Source organism: Cibotium barometz, chromosome 42 (genome assembly GCF_041138505.1).
Source record: "Cibotium barometz isolate CiBa-2024 chromosome 42, ASM4113850v1, whole genome shotgun sequence".
NCBI classification, from domain to species: Eukaryota; Viridiplantae; Streptophyta; class Polypodiopsida; order Cyatheales; family Cibotiaceae; genus Cibotium; species Cibotium barometz.
In genome coordinates, this window is record NC_141087.1 from 2,884,650 (window position 1) to 2,909,062 (window position 24,413).

The following is a 24,413-nucleotide window of genomic DNA, read 5'->3' on the forward strand; positions in this document are numbered from 1 at the left end:
GAGAGAGACTATAAGGCTAGAAACGTTAAGAAAGTGATAGAGTAGAAATATTAGTTTCAAAAATCTAAAAAGAAATAAGAAGATAAGAATAGATCTATTTAATCTATTTAAGAGATAAATATCTCCAAAAATAGAATTTCGAATTTAGGTCATAGGAGGTAAATAGAGTCCATGCACATTAAAAATGTGAAAAAGCAACGCGTTTCTAAAGATGGTGCGTTTGCAACTATAACAGATGTTTTTGCCTATTCTACCTGCGATGGCTTGTAGACTAGATGCCTTCCGGTTCTTTTGACTGGCTACATGACCATGTTCTGTGTTTTTATCAAAGTTATGGCCGAAACAATTTGCTGGTTCTGTCAAGGTCTCTACACAAGGAAACTGTAAGAAGTAGGCAAGTAGCCTCAAGATGATTCTAGAGACCTTGAGATGTATATATATATTATCTTCATTCTCACTTGTGCATATGCTTAGACGCTTGTGGAGTCCTCACACACATCACTTTTTTATAGAGTTGTAATTACGAGGAGTTAAGAATGCAAGTAACATCGCGAGACCAAGCAACGTCTCTGCCAAATTCGCCAAGCTATATCTCTGCCAGACAAGGCAACGCTGCCATGTAGGCATTGCCACCACCGCCATCAATATCGTCTAGGTTAGAAACACTCTTTAAATTTTGCATAGACCATTGCATTACGCGACCTAGTAAGATTATGAAATCCTACACAAAAACTTGCCTGAAAAAAGAAAAAGCAGGGCACATAACAATGGCAAATGCTTTAATAAAGAATGTCTTATAGCAATCTCAAGTTGAAAAGATTGTTTTCTTTTATTTACTATGAATGTGATGGAATTGTATTTTCTCTTACTTGATCGGTTGTTAAAAATCGATCGATTGTCGTTGATCTTATGAGGTTTGATTAGTTGCCACCAATCGATCGGTTGTCGTCGGTCCACCCTAAAGCTATCCTCCCGCTTTGGGGGAACAACCCAGTAGATGCGCGGAGTTGGACCCATCTAGGTGGATGAGCTGCTTGCTTCCAGGTGTGAGGGGTTGGTGATACAAATAAAAGCCAGCTAACGGGCACATCCCTCGAGGGTGCAGGTGGGACTCAGTGGAGGCTCTAAGTTTTAAACATCATCGCCACACCGAGGATGAGGGAACTAGGGACCCACTTAGTAGTCTTCAGCAAGCGGGTGAGTGATGTTCAGAGTTCTAGACCCCTCTAGGAATAATTGCTACCACAAGAACCATGTCGTGCATGTTGGTGCAAGGGTTTCCTGGGAGCACGTGAATAATGTAATGTGCAAGTGATAATATTATGATTGTGTTTGAAGATCCATTTGTTTTCAACTATTTTGGAAGAATTGTCTTAATGAATTAGTGACAGAAAATAATTAAAGAACCGTTTTTATATGTTTCACAATGTGGTAGAACCTAATTAGATAACAAAAATGATTAGGTGAGTAGGTGTAAAGTGGGTAGATGGATGCCCCAATGGCACCATCCTATGGATGGGTGGACTCGATGAGTCGGGTAACTTTCCAACATAATTATTATTTATGATCTGTAATAGAATAGGGCCCAAACAAGTCCATTTTAGGCGAACGACCTAGTGGTCATAAAGAAAAGAGGAAAAAGGCATTAGTTTCCATATACCAAGTGCATACTTGTTCTATCCTCAATCACACACATTGAGTGCTGATTGATCAGAGGAATAGATTCTTATTAGAATAATTACGTTTTCCTTGCGAGATAAAGTTAGGTCCCTTCGTTTTCTTGTATCCTCGTATTTCTAAGAGATCGAGGTGTTGTCAATCGAACACAAAGGGGATGTAGTTGCCTATCAAAAGGATCCCCTTAAGCCAGCTAGGACGGGGACCTTACAAGTGGTATCAAAGCCGACCTTAGTCCCTAGGATTTGCTATTTAAAGATTAATTATCAAAGGATTAAAACAAGTGATTGTTTATCATATGAGGACGAATCAATCATCTCTACAGGCCATAGAAGTGATTTGAATATCCTCACATGTTGAGAAAATCATCCTATGAAATTGTGGTTGTATCTTGGGGGTGCACACACAAGATATTTGTACAATAAATTTGATAAATAATATTGGGGAGGAAATTTTTTAAGGCAAAATATAGGGTGATCTAATTAAGAAATCAATGAACTGAATGACTATAAGGATAGACCAAAACTTTGTTTAGAGAAATTTTTAGGATATATCTTATTAATTTGTATATTATAAATTATTAAGATAATAGCTCCATTAAGGAGAGACCTATGTATGGTACCAATACAGGTTTAATCTGTGAATGTCATCACCAGATGCTTTATACTAGGATGGTTGTCCGATTCTCGACTCCATCCTGGAAAAAACATGGATCTAACTTCGGATGTTAGCAAAAAAATGAAACTCTCATGCGTATCAATCTTGACTATCTTCAAATGTGATGCTATGATAAATATTTGATAATTTTAAACTTTTCATGGATGATAGCTTTATGGTAGATGGTAACGGAAGATTAAATTTTGAATTGTTTTCTTGATGACACTTAGTCCTTTTTTGAAGTTTGTATGATTTCCTTTTTATCTTTATTATTTGACAAGAATAGGAGGCTCAATGACCAAATAAAATAAAATATTTGAAGAAAAATCTCTAGTATTACCAAGGGAAACTTGAAAGTTTATCCTTTCATGATTTTATTGTGATGGAAATTCTAGATTAGCATGCCCATGACCAAGGATATAAGTAAAGTTAGTCAGCTATTGTTGAAAATAATGAATAATGGTTGCTTCGGCCTATTAGAGCAATCTAAGTAGAGTATTACTCTTCCTATAATATATGAGGTCAGATTTTATTGAGGAGTTGATTCAAATGAATAGACTTATTAGTGGATGGAGAGTGTCCCAGTAGTTAACCATGTTAAGTGTTGTACTTATTATATCATATAGGAAATATCATGAAGTTTATAAAGGCAAACTAAGTAAAGACCTTTCCTTAAGAAAGAGAGTTTGAGTCTAAGATACTTCTTAGATATTTTTTTAGACAAGAGAGTTTTTTGCCAAGAAAGCTTGGATAATGGCATTAAACAAGTCCATGAAGTCCACAACTGGAGCCATTCAAAGGTGAATAAAAGAATTTGGGAGAAGAAGTAGAGGCTTGGATAGAGTTCATAGGACAAGTATTTTGATGTAGCTGGATACAATGAAAGAAACAAGTTCTCCCTTGCTTGTTTAAAAATCATAAGAAATGCCCAAATTAGTTGGAAGAACTATTGTACCTCTAACCACTAGAACCAGAATCAGTTGTCATGGGATGCCATGAAGGTACATCTTCCTGAAAGGTTTTTTCCTCTAGAATTTCAAAAATATAAAATGAATGAATTTTGGGAGCTAATCCAAGAAAGGAAGACCCTAGAAGAATACCACCAAACTTTTGTTAAACTTCTCCAATTTTCTCCAAAGATGGATGAGATAACTCTTCTCCTTCGATTCATTCGGAAGCTTAATCCGCCTTTGAATAACCTAGTCAAGAATTACCAAGCCATCCTCCATTTAAGAAGCCATAATTATGGCCAGAGACTATGATAAAGTTTTTTATATGGAAAGTGTCTAGAAGGACATGATATCTTCCATGTTAATGAGGAAGAGGTCCCGTAATTCAAGAGGAATGTCAAGCCCACCCCTGACTAAGAGGAATCGTGAGCTAGAGCAAAATCAAGGTCAAGAAATAGGGATAACAAGGTAAGAGAGTAGATCTCTGACTCGTAAACATCGCATTGGGACCTTTCAAGAAAGAACATGTTTTAGATGCCAATGACAAGGTCATCAATGGGAAAATTACCCTTTCCTATCAAGATCATCCCCAGCTAGATCAGAAGAAAGACCAATCTTTTAGAAAACAAGATTAGAAAGAAGAGCTCTCCCTCACCTATATATAAAGAATAAAGACAACGTAATGAGCTTTTCCATGAGAACAAATGCTTCAAGTGTAAATAGCATGAACACATGAGAAAAGATTTCCCTAACTAACCAAGTACCCTTAAGGCTCTTCCCAATCATGGAAAGGGGAAACCTAATAGGATGGGCCTATATCAATCCAAAGGGCAAGAATGAGGCTAGTATGAAGCCTAGAATATCCAAACTAGGAAGTGGTTGCCCAAGTTATGATTGTTTTGAATTAAGCTAGAGATCAGTGATTCTTTAATCAAAGTTTAATTAAGTATCTATTAGAGAGTATACTAGAGATTAGCATAGGGATTGTGTTAGGAATTATTATAGAGATTATGATAAGATTATAAATGAGAGATTTAGAAATTTTGTACATATGATGGGTTAAAGATAGCCAAATTTAACAAGTGTTTCTATAAGTAAATAGAAGTTGATTGGTGCAAGATTCATGTGAAGTAATGTACAAGATGAATGGAGGTATTCTAAGAGAATGCTAAGGTTATGCATCTTGCTATCATAGGTGAGATCGCATAAAGGATTGATCCCCTTATGTTTTTCCATGGCAATTTGGGAAGTACCATATTTCATGGGAGTATGGAATAAGGAATTCATATCGTAGGATTAGGGATAAGAAAGAATGGGTTCATATTCATATGAGAGCATATATGGATGCATGAACTTAGGATAATAATGCCAATTAACTTTAGAATAATGTAGACATTTTGGGAGCTCAACAAAATGAGCTAGCTAGACATATGAAACAAGAGACTCTTAAAAACAATGTTTAGATAAAAGAACCTTAGCATTCTCTTAGAATACCTCCATTCATCTTGTACATTACTTCACATGAATCTTGCTATCATAGGTGAGATCGCATAAAGGATTCATCCCCTTATGTTTTTCCATGGCAATTTGGGAAGTACCATATTGCATGGGAGTATGGAATAAGGAATTCATATCGTAGGATTAGGGATAAGAAAGAATGGGTTCATATTCATATGAGAGCATATATGGATGCAGGAACTTAGGATAATAATGCCAATTAACTTTAGAATAATGTAGACATTTTGGGAGCTCAACAAAATGAGCTAGCTAGACATATGAAACAAGAGACTCTTAAAAAAAATGTTTAGATAAAAGAAGATTTCTACCCAGTGGGGACACCACTTTGTGAGAGAGGAGAATTTACTAAGAGATTACCTCGAGATGAGGACATCTCGAATCTTTTAAGTGGGGGAGAATGTAATATCCCTCCCAAGCCATGTAATGATTCTCTTTTAATATAGGTCTCAAGAAGAAATAGAGTGCACTTCAAGAGTGACTATAAGGCTAGAAACGTTAAGAAAGTGATTGAGTAAAAATACTAGTTCCAAAAATCTGAAAGAAATAAGAAGATAAGAATAGATCTATTAAGAGATAAATATCTCCAAAAATAGAATTTTGAATTTAGGTGATAGAGGAGGCCATATTTATAATAAATACTTTTACATAGAGTCCATACACACTAAAAATATAGAAAAGCAACATATTTCTAAAGATTGTGCATTTGTGGCTATATATATATATGTTTTTGCCTTTTCTACCCACGTTGGCTTGTAGATGAAATGCCTTGTAGTTCTTTTGACTGGCTACATGACCATATTATGAGTTTTTATCAGAGAGTTATGGCCGAAATAATTTGTTGATTCTGTCAGGGTCTCTACACATGGAAACTGTAAGAAGTAGGCAAGTACCCTCAAGGTGATTTTAGACCTTGAGATGTATGTTATGGATATGAGTTACATCGTGGAACCAAGCAACATCTCCGTGCAAACCAAGCAACGTCTCTGCCGGACTAAGCAATGCCGCCATGTAGGCACTACCATCGCCGTCAATATTATCCAGGTTAAAAATGCTCTTTAAGTTTTGCATAGACCATTGCATTATGTCACCTAGTAAGATTAGGAAAGCTTACACAAAAACTTGCCTAAAAAAAGAACAAGAAGGGCATATAACAATGGCAAATGCTTTAATAAAGAATGTCTTATTGCAATCTCAAGTTGAAAAGACTATTTTTTCTTGTTTACTAAAAATGTGATGGAATTGTATTTTCTCTTGCTTGATTGGCTGTTACTAATCGATCGGTTGTCGCTGATCTTATGAGGTTTGATTGGTTGTCGTCGGTCCACCCTAAAGCTATCCTCCCTTTTTGGGAGAACAACCCACTAGATGCTCGGAGTTGTGGACCCATCTACGTGGATCAGCTGCTTGCTTCCGGGTGCGAGGGGAAAGTGGTGCAAATAAAAGCCAACTAAGGGGCACATCCCTCGAGGGGACAGGTAGGACTTAGTGGAGGCTCTGAGTTTTAAACATCACCACCACACCGAGGATAAGGGAACTGGGGACCCACTTAGTAGTCTTCATCAAACGGGTGAGTGATGTTCGGAGTTCTAGACCTTTCAGGAATAATTGCTACCGCAGGAACTATGTTGCCCATGTTGGTGCGAGGGTTGCCTGGGAGCACATGAATAATGTAATGAGCAAGTGATAATATTATGACTATGTTTGAAGATCCATTTGTTTTCAACTATTTTGGACGAACTGTCTTAATGAATTAGTGATGGGAAATAATTAAAGAACCTGTTTTTATATGTTTCACAGTGTGGTAGGACCTAATCAGATAACAAAAGTGATTGGGTGAGTGGGTGGAAAGTGGGTGGATGGATACCCCAATGGCACCATCCTACGGATGGGTGGACCCGATGAGTTGGGCAAACAAGTCCATTTTAGGAGAACGATCTAGTGGCATGCCTCATAAAGAAAAGAGGAAAAAAGCATTGGTTTCCATATACCAAGTGCAGACTTGTTCCATCATTGATCACACACATTGAGTGCCGATTGATCATAGGAATAGATTCCTATTAGAATAATTATGTTTTCCCTGCGAGATAGAGTTAGGTCCCTTTGTTTGCTCGTATCCTCGTATTTCCAAGAGATCGAGGTGTCATCAATCGAAGAGAAAGGGCTTAGCTGCCTATCAAAAGGATCCCCTTGAGCCAGCTAGGGCAGGGACATTACATAAAGTAATTGGTCATGCTTGTGAGGCCTAAAGGAATTGGCCATGAGTAAACTATCTTCTACATATGAAAGTAATTGGTCATGCTTGTGGGGCCTAAAGGAATTGGCCACCATGACTAAACTGTCTTTTGCATATGAAAATTATGATTTTGTGGATTCGATGACTGTGTGCATGTATTGGTGGGAAAATGATGACTTTATTGACATGAAACCCAAAGGGAAAAAGTGACATTTTATGAAGGAATTTGCATGTATTTGATGATTACTTAAACTTTTAATACCCATTGTCGGATAGGGAGCTTGGAGAAGAACTCCCTTAGAATTGGGCACCATCCAAAAATCTAAAATGAAATGTTGGATCCATAGTTCAAGTAGTTGGTTGGATAACTAGACCCATGGAGATTGGATGGGACATTCTAGAAAAGGAATTTTAGAATAACATTAAATATAAATTATAACCTCTTTTGAGGAATCCCCTACATTTCTCTTTGAGGATTTTCACCAGTTGAGCCTTGGGAAGCTGTTGGGGCTACCCCCTAAGATAGACTTCCGCTGATCATTTATAATTAAAACAATGGGGTGGGGTCTTGCAACACAAGACACTGAAAGAAATTGGGTTTATCTTTAAATCATAAAGAAAATGCTTAAACAAGTGGACAAACACTATCCAAAGTTAATTTTTGAAGTTTTGGTCTATTCCCTATTATTAAGATTAATGATGTCTCTATGTTGTAAATCCAATTTTACCGCCTAGTTGCAGTGTACATAATGGGGGGTTTTATGTTAGTTAGTCAAAGTTGTTTCATTGGCCAACTTTTAAGGAGGTGTTAGCCAACCACCAAATATTATCGAGGAAGCATGTAAGACTGTTAACCTCTACATATCTTAGATAAAATTACAATGAAATACTTATTTGAGGGTAGAGCGACTTAAGGCCTCATACATCAATATCTTAATGTATGGTTGTGCAATAGTTTTCTCAACTCTAGCACAACGTATGTTAGGAAATGGGTATGACTTCAGCGAGTACATGCCTTAGATGTAAGAGGCATCTGGGCAACTCCCTCGGCTCAACACAATGTCTCACTACCCAATTATGGAGGCTGTCTGCCTCTCGTATTTGCCAAGATTACCACATTTAAAAACCTAATCTAGTTTTTTCCCAATTTTTTAAACTAGTTTGGTTGTGTTTAGATAGTGCTTTGTTTACTCATGTAAGACCCCCCCGTCTCTCCATTACTTGGACATAATGGTCAAATTTAATAGTGGGAGATTAAACTCATGGGGATGGCCGGTCTTTCACGATGCAGTCCCATGCGTTAGCCAATCCGCCAAACCACTAAGGTAGAGAAATCTGATGTGTCTTTTTGTTTTCGGTTTGAGGATTTGTGCCTGTCGAGTACAAGGGAAATCACCCCCTAGCTAGTATGGTTTATAGAGTTACATGCATATATATATTGAAAACAGACACACTGACTAAACATTTGATTATTTCCAATTATTACCCACTTCAATACTAAAAAACCATATGGATATCATTAATTCCATGGACCAATATAGTATGCCTTGAACCAATTGCTTTAGGTCTCATTATACATCAAACCAATTCCTTTAGGTCCTAGATGAGCTATCGAAGGTCCAACTTCCGAGTCAATTACTGTAGACTATAATTTCATAGCCGATGTTGCTGGCCTCTCGAGGATTGCCTTGTCAAGTTATGGATAAAAACAGCAAGATTCAATATTTTAGCTATGACTCACGCCATCGTCCATTCAAAGAGTAGCTCACTCTATCAATCATTATTAGGTACAACTCACACCATTATCTCCCTCATAACACATCCAAGATCACCAGATTCCATGTGAGTCCATCCCCACCTCTTCTACTAGCTAAGCTTGACTTCAGGAGCACAGTATACCCATAAGGCCACTTTGATTCTCCATCACTAACCTATGTGTGACATGCCCATCTTTATAAATAAAACAATATCCCTGTAATAGATGAAGTTATGAATTTTTATGGTGAAAAATCAATGATTTTATTAAACGAGCCATTTCTACTTAGAACCTTCAAATTTCGAGTCCAAATTTGGAATATGCGCGTGATTTTATCCTAATATAGGATTTTATAGCAACCAAAAAACGGACACTGGATTAAGCTTATACGCGAATTTTAGTTATTTTTAGTTTAAAAAACGACGGCCTTTAAACCTTAATAAATGAATGACCAGGTGTCCAATTGACGGATGACCTGCACCCCAATGACCAAGGGAACATCTCGGACATTTCTAGTGAAATTTTTTTTCACCCCCTCCTCAGGCTCTCCAGCACACAAATCAAGGTCGACGTCCCAAATTTGGAGACCCCGTCCCAAAAAGGACCATACCGTCTTCTACACCTGCATATTGTACTTGCTACAGTGCCTGCTACTACAAGTGTTCCTTTCTTGCAACATACCTCTTAGCATCCCCTAATCAGCCAACTCTCAGATAAGCCCATACTCAATTACCCCAACCTCGTGAGGAGAGGGTGTCCTTAACTCTTCTCTGCCCTCCCATTTTGCGACTTTAGCAAGACAGTTTTGAGTCTAGAGAAGATTCACACATTACAATTTTTTTCCCATAGAGTGAGGAAACGATCTCCAACTGAAGCACTGCGATCGCAACGTCGAGCACTAGAGGCGGTGATCAAGATGGCTCCATGCCAAAAACGCCAAAATGTCACCTCAAGAGAAGCATGCAACAATGAGATTAGAGACGATGCTCCTAATGCAGCTCCAACCCTCCCGTTGTAAGCTCCACAAGGGAACGATGGCCAGGTTATCTTGGTTATCATTTAAAAAGAGTTTTAAATTATTCTTAAATATTAATGTCAATAAATCAAGAAAGAAGATGCGAATTTTCCATTGAAAAATAATAGAAATTCTATGAAGCTGCTATCTGAAGTGATGTGTCTTATAATCAATGGTTTGTATTGAAATTCCTATCTTTAAGAGAGTAAACTATTTTTTTTCTCCTAGCTTCGATGCTAACTCCATTTCCTTGCTTGTGTAGCCGGGCAGCGTTGTTAGTAAAGCCCGAGATCGGCCCATGGTATCCCTCATACCATTGGTAGAATGAGGTTCGCCGATTGAGGCGAGTGATTGTGATGTTGTCTAGTTCTGAGGGCCCAGGCTAGTGCGGTGAATAAGCCTACCCTAGCGCGTAGACATCCCTCTAAGGGGCAGTAGGATCGAGCAACGGAGCCTAAGGGGGCAACAGGCCAAGCCCTCCCCTGCAGTTGAGGATGAGGTGTATGGTCCCGTAGGGTTTTGTCCAGCATGTAGAGGCTGGAGGGTCGAATTCTAGATTATCAGCAGTATAAAAAGAAAAGAGTAAGAGATCTAGTTTGGCTTGTATGGAATTGATTCTTGTATAAATTTTTGCAGTCACATAAAATCGCCGATTGAAGGCAGCGCAAAACTTGGAAAAAATAAGAAATTCATGATCTCTACATCAAATCAGCTCAAAAAGACTCTTACCCTAGGGGTTTTGCACGTGAATCTCTAGAAGCATTAAAAAAAAACATTGGAGCAGCGTATATAGAGATCCACGCCTGGCACATGCTTTTTCATTAAGGTTTTGTTAAGTCCACTAATCCCAAGTATCAATAGTTTAACTTCATCGCTATTCCACTCTCTCAAAGCATTTCGCTCAAATGTGATTAGTGATCTCAATCTTGAAGAGCATTATGATACAACTTGCAGGTATCAATGTACCCGTGGGATGAGAAAGATGCGATTGTGGTGGTAGCAACTAATCTTTCAAATCTTACCTTTGAAGGTGTTGAATCCTCTTTGTTTGAAGAAGATAAGAAACTAAAAGTTATACAACAAAGCTCAACGAACAATAGGGAGACAACATTCTTTAATAAATCCAATGTCTGTAATGATTGTGGAAGGATGGAGCATGTAATGGCCCAATATCATCACCAAAATAACCCAAGATTGTATATGATGCATGTGGCAAGGTAGGACACCTTGAGCTAGAGAAGAATTGTTGGGTCAAAGGAGGGAAAAAAATCAACTTGATGGTGGAAGCAACTCAAGATGATGCTCCACAAGAATGCCTTTTCTAGGTATAATGATGTATGAGGTTTTATGTCATGTCTTATGTTGATGTCCATGTCAACCGTGGGATTGGGAAAACCTTGGTCAAGATGTGCCCATATGTGTGGATGTGATGATGTCTATGTTAATGTCCATGATGTTATGTTACATTGATGTAATCATCTCTAGCCACCAATAATGTAGGCTAAGTGATGTATGTGTGTATCTCCATTAAGGGCAGTCAAATGTCATGTCTATGTGTATCTCCATTAAGGGCAGTCAAATGTCATGTCTATGTATATCACATTGCCTGCTTGGCATGAGATCCATTTGGGCACCTCGAGAGGGTGTTGAAATATGGTGCCCATCATATCATATATGGGGCACATGTATGTAGACATAAGGTAGAAGAAGATTAGGATGCTATGGTTATTAGGGGATGTGAATGGATGAATGTAAAAAGGTGGTCAAAAGTCAAAAAGTAGGCACATGGAAGGTGCACGGTGCACAAGGCATGTGAGCATTTATGAACACATGGATAGTACACGTGTGCATACAACATATGGATGAGAGCTCTATGAGAGGTACATATGGATATAACAAGCTTATTCTCATAATGAAAAAACGTGATTCCTTGATTAGTGTCAATTTGATTCTTAATATTTGTGATTATGTTAATACTATGTCCTAAACTATGCCTTATCTCACATTCCATCCACTATAGCTCTCTTGTGCAACCTTCTCATAGCTCATATCACACTTTTTCATGGATTTCATCATTTTTGTGGAGCTCTCAGCCAATGGCAAGGAGCTACATGCACTTAATAAGGAGGGTTATCTAGTTGAGCAGTAGAGCAAATGGCTGCCATCTATGCCCAAGCCAAAAGACTATAAATGCAACCTACGGTAGCCCTGTGATTCCATACTCTATGAATGTATTATAATAAGCATATCTTTCCTCTAATGGTTCTCCTCTCAAGGTTGATTTGAGAACTTCCTCAATACATTAATTGGTAAAGAAAAACAACTTTTGCACCCAACATCATGTACTCTTTCATATCCACTAGTGTCTTCCCCTAGACAACTTCCCATCATTGGCCTCCCAAATGACTTGCAATCTGCCATACCAAATCCCTTTAGTATTATTTCTTTTACATACAAATTAAAAATGAAGATTTCATGTGAGACCTCAATCCCCAAAATAAAAGTGCATAAGCCCATGGTCTATTATTTTAATTTCTGTTCTCAACATCATCTCCTTTGTCTGGATCTTCTCCTCATGGTCTCCATCAAAATAAGGTCATCTCCGTTGTCTGAATCTTCTCCTCATGGTTTCCCTTCAAAATAAGGTCCTCCACCATAAAGGAGCCACATCCATAACTTTTTAGCATCACCTTTTTTGACATAAAATAAACGGTAGCTGCTCTTTTAACTAGGCATTTGGCATCATTCCAAATTTCTACCAAGATATTGCTACTAGCATGCTTCCCTACTAGTTTGAGGTAATCCTTTTTATCGGTCATGTGCGAGGTGTTAAGAAATGCTTTAACTCTGCTACTTGACTCCTCTATTTAATGGCTTCATATGTGAGGAAATTCTTTTATGAATGATCCACAAACCATTGGGTATTCAGAAATGCTTCAATGCTGTTACTTATCTCCTCTGTTTAATGGCTTCATGGTTGTTTCCCTCTTGGTTTTCATTCATACTTATCATATATTTGATTGGGCTTATGGAAATAGAAGTATTTCATAATCTCTTCCCAATCAAAGAGGAGGGTTTACTGGAGTCATTCCCCTTACCTTTCTTTGTGCTCACCACCATCTCCCTTTCTTTGTGCTCACCACCATCTCTAGCCTTTTGAGACATCTCCTCCTCCAGGAGCATATAACACTAATCTTCTCAAAACTCAAAGGAGGCATCCTCACGTGAATGTTCAATGGAGTTACCAAGCAATCATATTAAGAACCTCATGCATACTTGTGCCCTATCTTTGCCACTTATTGATCCCAAAAGTCGTCACACAATCTCTCTAATTCTTGATCCTTGTAATACACTACCATATTGTTTCTTCATGAAAGAGCCTTTTTTATGCTAGCTAATTACTAAGGTTTAGAAACCTTTTGTAGAACCACCTATGCCTATACAACATTAGGTGTATGTTAAATCATCACATAAATGCCGGTGGCACAATTTGCATTCCTTCTCCTGAAGAGTTGGGTCTAATGGAATTGTTTCAATTAGATTTGCTAGATCTGGGATTGGTTTTCTTACCTTATATGGAGTTGGTTTTCATTCCTCATATCTACTTAGAATAGTCCCAAATGGAATTGTTTCGATTGGATTTGCTAGATCTGGGATTGGTTTTCTTACCTTATAGTTGGTTTTCATTCCTCATATCTACTTAGAACAGTCCCAAATGGACCTCAACTTGAACTTTCAGAGTGTGTAGTTTGTTCCATTCAGTTTCAAATGATGGTGGTGAAGCCCTTATAATTGTGTTGTGTACATGTTGAGTCACTTCTCCAAATCTATTTAAAAAAGAGACACTTGCCAAAAAGGTATATGTAGATCCGGTGCTCTGATACCACATGTAAGAGAATATGATTTGTTTTCTCACATAAACAATAAAATCTTCAAGGAGACAAACAACTTAATGTAATAGAGATGGAAAATAAAACTAAATTACTATTTACAAACTAGATTTAAGATCAATGACATCACCCATGTGCATTTGCTTAAGGAGCTCTGATGATAATCTAGGTAGACTCTAAAATTGACGACACAATGTACTAGTAAGGGCTCACAATACACTGAAAATATACCTAAACTTAATGATCTCAATATAGGAGATCAAATTATCTATATATAGTACATAGGGTTGTCTTATTGTCAGCCCAAGTTGGTCACATGAATGGTCCATATAGACCTAACCATCCACATCACCCGAATGGTGGAGCTTCCAGAGCAAATGTCATGAAAAACAATAGATTTTTGAGGTCATGAAAAAAAGTTTTTCACGATAGCCAATTCATGGTGCATAAATTTTTTCACAATTAAGTTTTTCACAGTATGACCAATAGAGAATTTCTCACATCGTGAGAAACATAGACTTTTACACCTGAGCTGGCAAGTATGAGGTTCATGGTCGAGAGAAAATAGAGTTTTTTACATCATGAAAAACTAAAGCCAAGGTGAAGAAAGAGACACAAAGGTATAAGGAGAAGTGGGGAGAAGATTTGGAGAGGTGGAAAGATACTCTCCACAAGCCTAGGAGATGTAGGGAGGAAACATTTAAGCCTGAAGACATAGATAATAAGGGAGACTAAAAACACAGGAGACAATGGAGAATTTTTCTCTTAGAAACACAGAGCCTTGACTTCCGTCTTGGAAGGGAGAAACCCTAGTGCCTTGGTAATTTACATGATTTTGAATCCCATAAGACGGCTTTGAGCTTGTTATATTGAGCCAAGGATAGCTTATCAATTATGATTAGGTGTGGAATTCACTCCAAAAGCACGAGCATTAAGTGACAAAAGTTAATTTTTGTTCATGCATTTCATAATTTTTCATGTATTCTTTGAATTGGGAGGTTAAAAGCATGCAAATCCATAAAAAATAATTATTTATTTGCATAAAACCATTATCTAGGATTAGGACCCTTAATTGTCCCGATCAAGTCTACAAAATCTCATAAAACTCAAAAAATTAGGCCAAAATGAGCTCCTAGGTTTGGAGACGTGAGCCCACAGCCTAGCAAAAAAAGTTAAGTCAAATATTTGACACAATTCTGTGAAACAATATGTGAGTTAAATGCATGAGTCACCACATGTGGGCTTGGAGAATTGAGCACTGTGGCTCTCTCTGAACACGTGAGCCAAGTCTAGAGATATGCGTCTAGACATGATTCTAGAAATGTGAGGTTTGCGAGTCTAGAGGTGAGTCAACCAAATGTGAGTCTTATTGAATTATCAATCAACTATTATTGCCTTACAGACTAATAAGGACATACCTATTCATGTCCTTTAAGGTTTTTCTTGCCATACAATCTGTACCAACTATAATTTCCAAGCAAAATTCTTGTTCTTTATAATTAGTGGGATTTTAAAGAAAAAATATCGCCTACTAATTGCACACCAACTCTGTTATAGGCCTAGTGTATAAAATTTCATGCCCCAGCTGAGCCTAGTTCATTTTTTTAAAAAAAAGCATGAGCCTAAAGAGTCTAGATGCATGAGTCAATACAAGTGAACCTCGAAAAAATAACCGCAAAATATTTAAATAAAAAAAGGCAAAGAATATACTTTGTAGCTTGAGCAGAACATAAGTGTTTGAAACTTTGTAGCTTGAGCAGAACATAAGTGTTTGAAATCAGTTTCAAACCTACTTTAGAAAGCACTAGGAGCCACTCATGTATGTCCCTTCGAGCTTCGGACTCACCAATTGGCTCTGTAAGCAGTACCATAAATTCATCAAGAAGATATCAAACTACCCTATTTTTAGGCGTACCTTTAGTGAAGGAGTAGGAGTGGGATGAAGAACCTCAAAGTTTTCTCCTGGGTCTAAACATAACTGATGAGTGTTTTACCACGAGAGGTAATAGACCTAATAGATAATCTACAAGATAAGAATGTAAAAGTCATCGTCAACCCAAAGTAGAAGATAGGCCATATATCATATCCAAAGCCTCAACAGCTAAGCATTCCTAACAAGCACCGGCTACAGTCCTAGTCAAAAGGACATGAGCACGGATGACTCAAAAGCAGATGTATCATATCCAAAGTCTCAATACCTAAGGGTTCCTGAGACAAGCACCAGCTAGAGTTCTAGTCAAAAGGACATGAGCATGGACAAGATAGGAGATGTATCATATGCAAAGCCTCAATAGCTAAGGGTTCCCAAGAAGCACCAACTAAAGTCCTAGTCAAGAGGACATGAGCATGGACGCGTTAGTAAAAAAAAATATGCTCAACCATTTAGGTTAGCAGTGCCCAAAGGGTAATCTAAGCCAATTTCTCAATTTCCACAGAGATATGGTTTGGTGTATATTTACCACCATATATCAAGGCCAACCTTGGACAGTTTCTCAGATTGAACAATCACCACGAAGAGATATGGATTGTTGTGTACGATTTGCCACAAAAATATACAAGCACAGAAGCCTAGAAAACAATAGTATTGTGCTCATTGCACCGCCACAGTGCCATGGAAACCACGATATAACATATTCTTGACACTAGGAAAACCCAACGCCATACCACCCATACCAAATGCTTCTCAACCGGCACATAATCCAGTGCCGATTCATTAGATCCACCAAAGGTATGTACAAATTGCAACCAATGCTAGATGCACCTCTGGTATTGCCACTCCAATCAGTTCCTCCTCTTGGTACTAAACCAATACAACACAGTACTCGGTGACTGCCGATGGAATTTGAGAGTCTAGAACAGAAGCACTACGAGTCATATGAGAAGTATAATCTATATGGATATCCATAGCAATCCCCATTCATTTGTCTATGCCTCCTTGTTTGAAGCTATGGTGCAACAAAGAGTGAGAGATTTCAATAACCTATCATGCATGCCACCTCTTCAATGTTTACATTGCAAGGGCCTGCACTGTGTTATCGAGTGTCCTCACATAGAGCCGTCGACCAACATGAACCCCAACTAAATCCCTAAATCCATTCCAAGTCCTAATGTCATAATCCATACAATGGCACATGTCACCAGTGTAGATTCGAGCATACTGTGAAAAAGTATCATCCCAATAGAGTGACACCGCAGTGGTCGGGAAGCATCATGATGAAACTTACGTTAGTGTACGAGGTGGACTTATTCATATAGTCCCCCTTAATGATATCACAAGGCAAGAAACATCCAAGGAAGCAAAAGCAAGAAGCTCAAGCTTTAACCTCGAAGCTCGCAGCCAGGAAAGAGCTTCATGTGCAATCCCCAAAGGTTATAGTAGCCCCTAAAAAGGCTAAAGGGTTGGAACCAAAGGTCCAAAAGAAGAAAACCTTGAAGAGCACGTAAAAATGCAGCACATGATTAGTTGTCAAGGACAACATTGAGATGATAGCTATGAAGTTTATTCTCTTGTGTAGTGGTGGAGACAATGGGTAATTTCCCACTTAAACAAGATCTTCCTAAAGAGAAGAAACCCATTGACTACACGAACCCATTGCCTCTCTTGTGTGGTGATGGAGTCAATGGGTGATCTCTTGCTTAAAGCAAAATCCATTGACTACACAAACCTTTCAAAAAATCTTAAAGGGTACCGCAACACAACCTTATGCTGGGGGACAAGGAGAAAAATGAAACTAGCCCAAGCACTTCTACAAAAGGTACATGACGAAGTAGAGCTAGTACTTGATCAGGTGGTCGAGTATAAACCATTGACCCCCTGAGTGTATCCCATACCCTATTCTAGAGTTAATCATAGAGAAGCAATAACGGATCCTCAGATCCTACCAAAGGCTATAACCAAACCTATGACCATTCTTAAAAAGTTGTAAAAAGAGCCAGTTCTAAAGTCTCTTTCTCTAGAACCAAATCCAACCAATATTTTCTTTGATGTGAGAGGTGATGACTTCAAAGGCACCATCTCGGGAAGGATCAATGCACATCTCCTATATATTAAGACGTCCAAGCCCACCTTTGAGTGAGTACAAGCTAATGAGCACAAATATCACAGGAGGGACCATAGAAAGCCTCACAGCCTTCTTATCCTCAGAAGTTCAAGTCCAATTCTCTTTTACAAGGTAATTCTTAACTTTGGAGAGACTTATCCAACTAGAGATTGGCAAATTAAGAGCCCATACTCAACTTAAAGAGAAGGAGGATGAGTCATGCCACATTGACAGCTCTTCAAGACAAGGATAGTCAAAAGTTCCATGAACAAGCTCGGACACTACTTCAAAAGCAATTAAAAAAACATCGTCAAATTTTATAAAAGCACAACAATCTCTCCAGAATCTTGGATGGTGGTGCTGGTGTCAACATAATCACCAACCCAAGAGTACCTTGGCTAGCCAAGAAAAGTACATTTCCGAAGCAAAGACCTAGCATCTAGACAAAAGCCTACACATGAGCAGAGAGCTGTGCTAAAGCGGGAGCCCATAGAACAGAGTTTCACCTAATAGATTCCCGCAAGATGTTAGAACCTCAATGCTTCTACGATGGTAATCCTTTTTTTGGGATCCTAAAACCTTAAGGATGGCACCCCAATCTCCAAAGCCAAATTCTAGCTCCAACTCAACAACCAACATTTTGTTGGGTCCCAACCAAGCTACTCTAGGAGCTCAAGGCTTCTAGAAAGGGAACCCCTGCATTTTGGTTTTAAAGTAAAAAAGACACACCACAAGCCTCTACAACCGCGTAAGACCAAAGATAGAGTGGCCATGCCTCCAATGCCAACCCCAATTCAGTACAATTAACAGTTCTAAAGTAGCTATAATAAGCAATTTAGTATACATATTGTAGTCCTATTGAGGAGTTTTATATAGATGATTGTGCAGTTTATAGTTTAATTGTAGATTTATACAAAGCTTCCTATGTAAAGTCAAACTTGATGCAAATTTATAAAGAAATGTAGACAGTGCAGAAACCAAACCTTGAAGCAACAGTGAGTAATTCTTGATTGAAATTTTGTTAATCTTGATCATTTCTTGTAAGGATTATGTTCCTTTAAGAGATCATTGCTGAACCTGCAAGAAATCAAGAAATATTACAAAGTGACACAAGATATACAATGCTTTAGTGTTCTTGCTTAACTTGTTGTTGCGAGTAAGTAAGAATAGTGTATCTTAATGTAAGATTATGACAACAGTTGATAATGTGACTTGATATTAGATAGTTGGAACAGTTTATCGACCAAGAAAGCCACTAACAACAATATAGTGAGACGATCTTATGATTAGTAAGTAATCTTGATGAAACTTGACAAATTAGAAATAGATGAACAGTTTATCGAGCAAGAAAAGCATAAATCGTGCAAAGCTCTCATGAAAAGTTGCTAGAAGATTGAAAGAACAACAAAATACAAACAGTTTAACCAAGCTTTTAACAACCATTTTAGTATGTGCCCTACAGGGATTGAACCCAATCCACTGGTGAAACTAGTGTGCTCCATACACCATAGGGTCTCCTAGACACTTGTACGAGCTAGCTCAACAAACACATAGTTCAGATAAGGTTTCATAGCAGAGCGTCTGAAGGCTAGAATCTATGTATACCACACACAGATCTTGATCCAAGTCATGGGTAAAGTCTCTCAGCAAACATAAACAATGCTATACACATTAGCCCCATAGCCTTATTTTCAACCCTTGACAAATACAAGAAACAACAGCATTCAACAAAAATTTGAAGATTTTTGAAGGTGTCAAAGATTCGGATCTTAATGTCTATCTCTTGTTTCATGAGATGCATCGTTCAATTGTAGATGCAAGCAGGTGCCTAGCCATCCTTGAACTTTTAAGCTCTAGGCGCTTCACAAACGCACAAACAGTAGGTTGAGTGTATCACAATCAGCGCCTTCTTGCTTGGAACCCTCACATGGAAAGAAAGATTGAAGATTTCTCTAAATGTAGCAAAAGGGTTGGAGTATCTACATGTTAGTCATAACCCCCTAGCTTGATCTTCATTGCCTTCGTCACTCGGCCTACAACAAAGAAAGGCTCGATCTTCATCTTTAGGGTATCCAACTGTCTAGAAACTTCTACTTTAGGTGCTCCACCACCAGCAATATAAAACTTCTTGTTTGACAAGGCATCTAACAACACACGATGCATCGTGAAAGCTCCACTAAACCTCATCCAAGACAAGCTGATTTGAACCTCTCATCCTTTCTTTTAGTGGGCACGTCTATAATCGTGTAGCCGAGGCTTCATAGCCTTGGCTGAGCATAGTCCATATCTCAATGTTTGAGTGATTGTGTGCCCACAGCATGTCATCGCTCCCATTTATGTAGATCATCGTATCACAGAGGTTAATTGCATCTTAGCTCATGGTGTTTTCAATGCAAGTAGTGGTACCCCCAATCAAGTAAACAATTGACAATGTTAAGACCAAGATTCATGACAAGGAGGGCATTCCTCCAAACTATTAAAATTACAGCAATGTGATGAGCTATGGTAGATCAAATGCTAGAATCAACATCATTAACAAAGAGATTAGATGATAATTAATATGTGATTAGTGAGCAATTAACTGATAGCTTAATGTAGATATGGATAATAAAAAACCAGCAAACACTCATTAGGTCAATGCCTCAATTTATAGAGTTTACATCCAAGCATCTAATGCCACTGATTTCTCCTTGATTCACTCTACCTCTTTTGCTTGATTCTCTCCACCTCTCCCAAAATATCTCCACACCTCCTAAATCTCCTCATGCTACCCTTTATTCTCTCCCAATAGATTCTTCTCACCTTTTAATAGGTCATCAACATTGCAACATCAAGTGCAACTTAGCTCGAGCGAAACACTAAGCAACATACCATTCATTGCCCACCATTCACCATAGTGGGCTCGACAAAAAGTGCTACACAATAGACACATGATCATCAAAAAACTTAAAAAATACTTGCCTAACAAAAAAATACGGCTATTCACCATCATCGCCTAGAGAGTTAGGCAAGTAATGGAGAATCACACTCATTATCAACATGATAGCTAAAGGAGAGTGAATGTAAAGTGGGTGTCAACTGAGCAAGCATCATTGAGCATGTAGCTCTGAGTAGATGTAGAGTACAAGCAAGCCACAAGGGGCCACCATCGTGAAGGAGAAGGAGGAGGAAAAGAAAGTAGACGTTAAACTTGAGCCTATATTTTTTTCACCCTTCTTCTACCCCTTTTCCATTCACAATACTTTTCCACACTTCGGCCGTCCATACTTGTCCACTCAAATCACAAGACCTTTCATACCCACTTAGAACTTTGCCGATTTATCCTTATTCCTTACTATCCACATTATGGAGTTGTTTACATAGGGATGAATTGATTAAGTGTTTAGGCTTATTCACATGTGGTGTGAGGTGTAGGATGGTGATGCATTATTTTGGGCTATTCAGATGTTATGCTTTGAGGTGCACAAGTGGTGTGGATGTTGGGATTTGTTTGCATGTGATTTTTGTTTATGAGCTTTGGGCTTACTTTTGAGCGTTGTTTGAGGCAAGGCCATACACTTGGGATTTGTTCACAAGTGCGAGTTGTGTCACACAAGTTTACACATTATTTGGCCTTGTTCACCCACATAGCACATTGAGGGTTTGTTTCGCACACATTTGGGTTTTATAGACCTTGTTCACATGTGACTTGCAGGTCACTAGATTTGTTTACATGCGTTGAGAATTTGTGAGGGGATTATTCACGCGTGTGACCATTTCAATTGGTATTGTTCACACCACACATTGGCACTTTATTTGGGGATTGTACACATGCTTAGTGCTTTGTGACTGTGTTTTTACATTTTTTGTGTTTGAGGTGTTCACACATTTGAGGATACTTCGTGGAGATTGCTCACACATAGTTATCATGGAATTTTCCTACTATTTTTACCCTCATTCGATCAACACTCTACACCCCATAATTCTCATCAACATCACTATGTTTCCATTGCAAGTCTTGTTCTTAAGAGGGATGCTCATGCATTATCTTCATGGCTTTATGCTTGTGCTCATCCATGAACTACTATTTTGTGTCACGGGTCATATTTCTTTTGCCACATTCACATTTACTTTTAACACTTTGAGGTTATGCTTCAGATCCTCATTCAGTGACTACTTAATATTATCGTAAGGCAGCCTAGCCTATTCACGCCATGGATGATTTTTTGAGCTCAAGGGATTGATGCCTAGTCACTCGGGACATTTGTTTGATGAGGTGAATGTTTGTGCTAAATGGTTCAGATGATCTACAAACAAGGATTTTATTGCGTCACTGCTTGACTTCCTTCACACACATGGTTTGGTATTGTTCGCATAGGATGATTCTTTCTTTGGCATCCTTACATGAGTGTCCTACACTCTGAGCCATTATGATTATGTCCTTGAGGATGTGGATTACATGACACAGATTCAGATGATGATGTGTTACACCCACATACCTATGATGATGTATCTCACACACATATACTTTATGATGATATTGGTACACGTCCACATGATGATACACTCTGAGCCATTATGATTATGTTCTTGAGGATGTGGACTACACTGACACAGATTCAGGTGATGATGATGAGATGATGTATCACACTCGCATACCTATGATGATGTATCTCATACACATACATATGATGATGATGTACTGCACACACATACTTATGATGATATTGGTACATGTGCGCATGATGATACACATGCACATGACATAGTGATACACATGCATATGATTGTAGTGATACAAATGCACATGATCATAGTGGTACACATGCATATGATCATAGTGATACACATGCACATGATGTATTGCCACATATGTACATAATGACAATAGTGATGTGTGTGAATTGGATCATGTGGGCATGACCTCAAGGGCAGAGATGGCAGTGAGCACATTATTACTTTATGCCTATCTTCCTCCCTATGAATCATGAGGATACATTAATTGATCGTGGGAGAGTTTTAGATGATAGTGTGCATTTGATTAGTGATATATCTAGTATATAGCACACAAGTTTAGTGATACTTCACATGTGGATTCTCGGGATAGTAATGAGCAGAGTCTTGAGTTCCTTGTGCTAGAAAGGACAATTCATTCTTCTAGGGCGCACATGTGGAGATATCTGTTCATGATACCACTACTCCTAGCTTTCATAGTGTACCTGGCAATATTCACTTAGGTATAGGGTATAGTCTATGTGTTTGGGCAATCAGGTATAGTGCATGAGGGTAGTGTTGACTTTACTGAGGTGAGATCTCATATGAGACACATGATTATTTATATGGATCTATAGAGTTCCACATTTGATTTAGTTATTTTCTTGGATCCATTATTGATGGAGATAGACCTACCTATGAGCATTACTTCAATGACCTTGGATATTTTGGGGTAAGGGATTTGTTGGATAATGATTCCATTTATCTCTCTTGTGTGGATACATTATCAGCTCTCACACGATGACGTTTACGATGATCTTATTGATCATAATCAGCTTAGAGGATCATGACACATAGAGGGATTTGCACATGAGGAGGTGATGCATAGTTCAGGGCATGCAAAATACACACATGGATATAGAGGGTCGTGCCTTGGATGTTTCGAGTTGTGTCGACATCAATTCTTAATTGGTTTTGCATAATACTGAGAACGAACTATGTGCATTTGGTTTCTATGATTGTTGACATAATCCTATGTTTTGTGGAGCCATGACATTTACTTTTGGGTGTATCATTTGTCATTTGCAGTGTTTGGTTTTTTATTATATGGCTTGACATTCAGATTCACCTATGGCACATCCTAGTCTTGGCTTGCATGATGATCCTTGTGCTAGGATATTTTGACATTCTAGCCATGAGTTCCAAGTTCATCATGTGGATATCTTCAGTGTTAAAATCACATTATGACTATGAGGATAGGCTAGTTGTTGGTCTTTCCTTTGACACAAGAGGATTTGGGGCTAGCCTCATCATCAACATTGGTCTTCCATATTTACCCTTTGATCCAGATTGAGGGAGGACTATTATTTTACTATTTGGATGGTCCAGATTTCTGTATGATCTAGGTGATTGCATGATTAGAGCTAACTTCATCATCGATGGGAGTCTATTATCCTTTCCATTTGACCTTGGGGGTTGTATGACTCCTTGGCTTTGCTTTTGACTCGGAGGATGTATTGTTACCGTCATCATCAACTTTGCACTTCATTCCTTCTCAATTGATCCAGGAGGGTCATATGACTTCATGTTAACATTTACATTCAATTTTGGATGTGATTTTTGGCCTTTATGTATAGCCTTTGTATGTGTCTTCTATGTATGACCACCCTTTGATTTCGAGGATGAAATCATTGTAGGAGGGGATGGTAATGAAGTAATTGTATATGCACATGCATATACATGGGTATGGGCCTACATGGACCTTGGGTCCCTTGATCATAGATTTGGGGCATGGGCGTTTGATTAGCTAGTGTGAAATGGCCAGGCACTATATAAGTGACCTTGGTCTAGGCTATTGTACCCTTTTTATCACCTTATCATTTGATATAGATATCTTGCCTTCTTGGAGTTTATGCCCAAGCTTTCATGGCCTTCTTGGCTTTAGGATGGTGGCCTACACCCATGCCTTGAGTAGATCCATCCCC

The 24,413-nt window shown here is 38.4% G+C and overlaps 1 protein-coding gene across 1 annotated transcript in view; it reads right to left on the reverse strand.

The window, feature by feature from the left end:
• Positions 1-6,348: 6,348 nt before the first annotated feature.
• Positions 6,349-24,413, reverse strand: part of LOC147614063 (alpha-1,3-mannosyl-glycoprotein 2-beta-N-acetylglucosaminyltransferase-like) — a 122,871-nt gene continuing 104,806 nt past the window's right edge. Inside the window, exon 10 of the mRNA XM_086780359.1 lies at positions 6,349-6,452. Within this exon, the coding sequence (XP_086636485.1) occupies positions 6,349-6,452 (104 nt within the window). The remainder of the gene's footprint in view (positions 6,453-24,413) is intronic.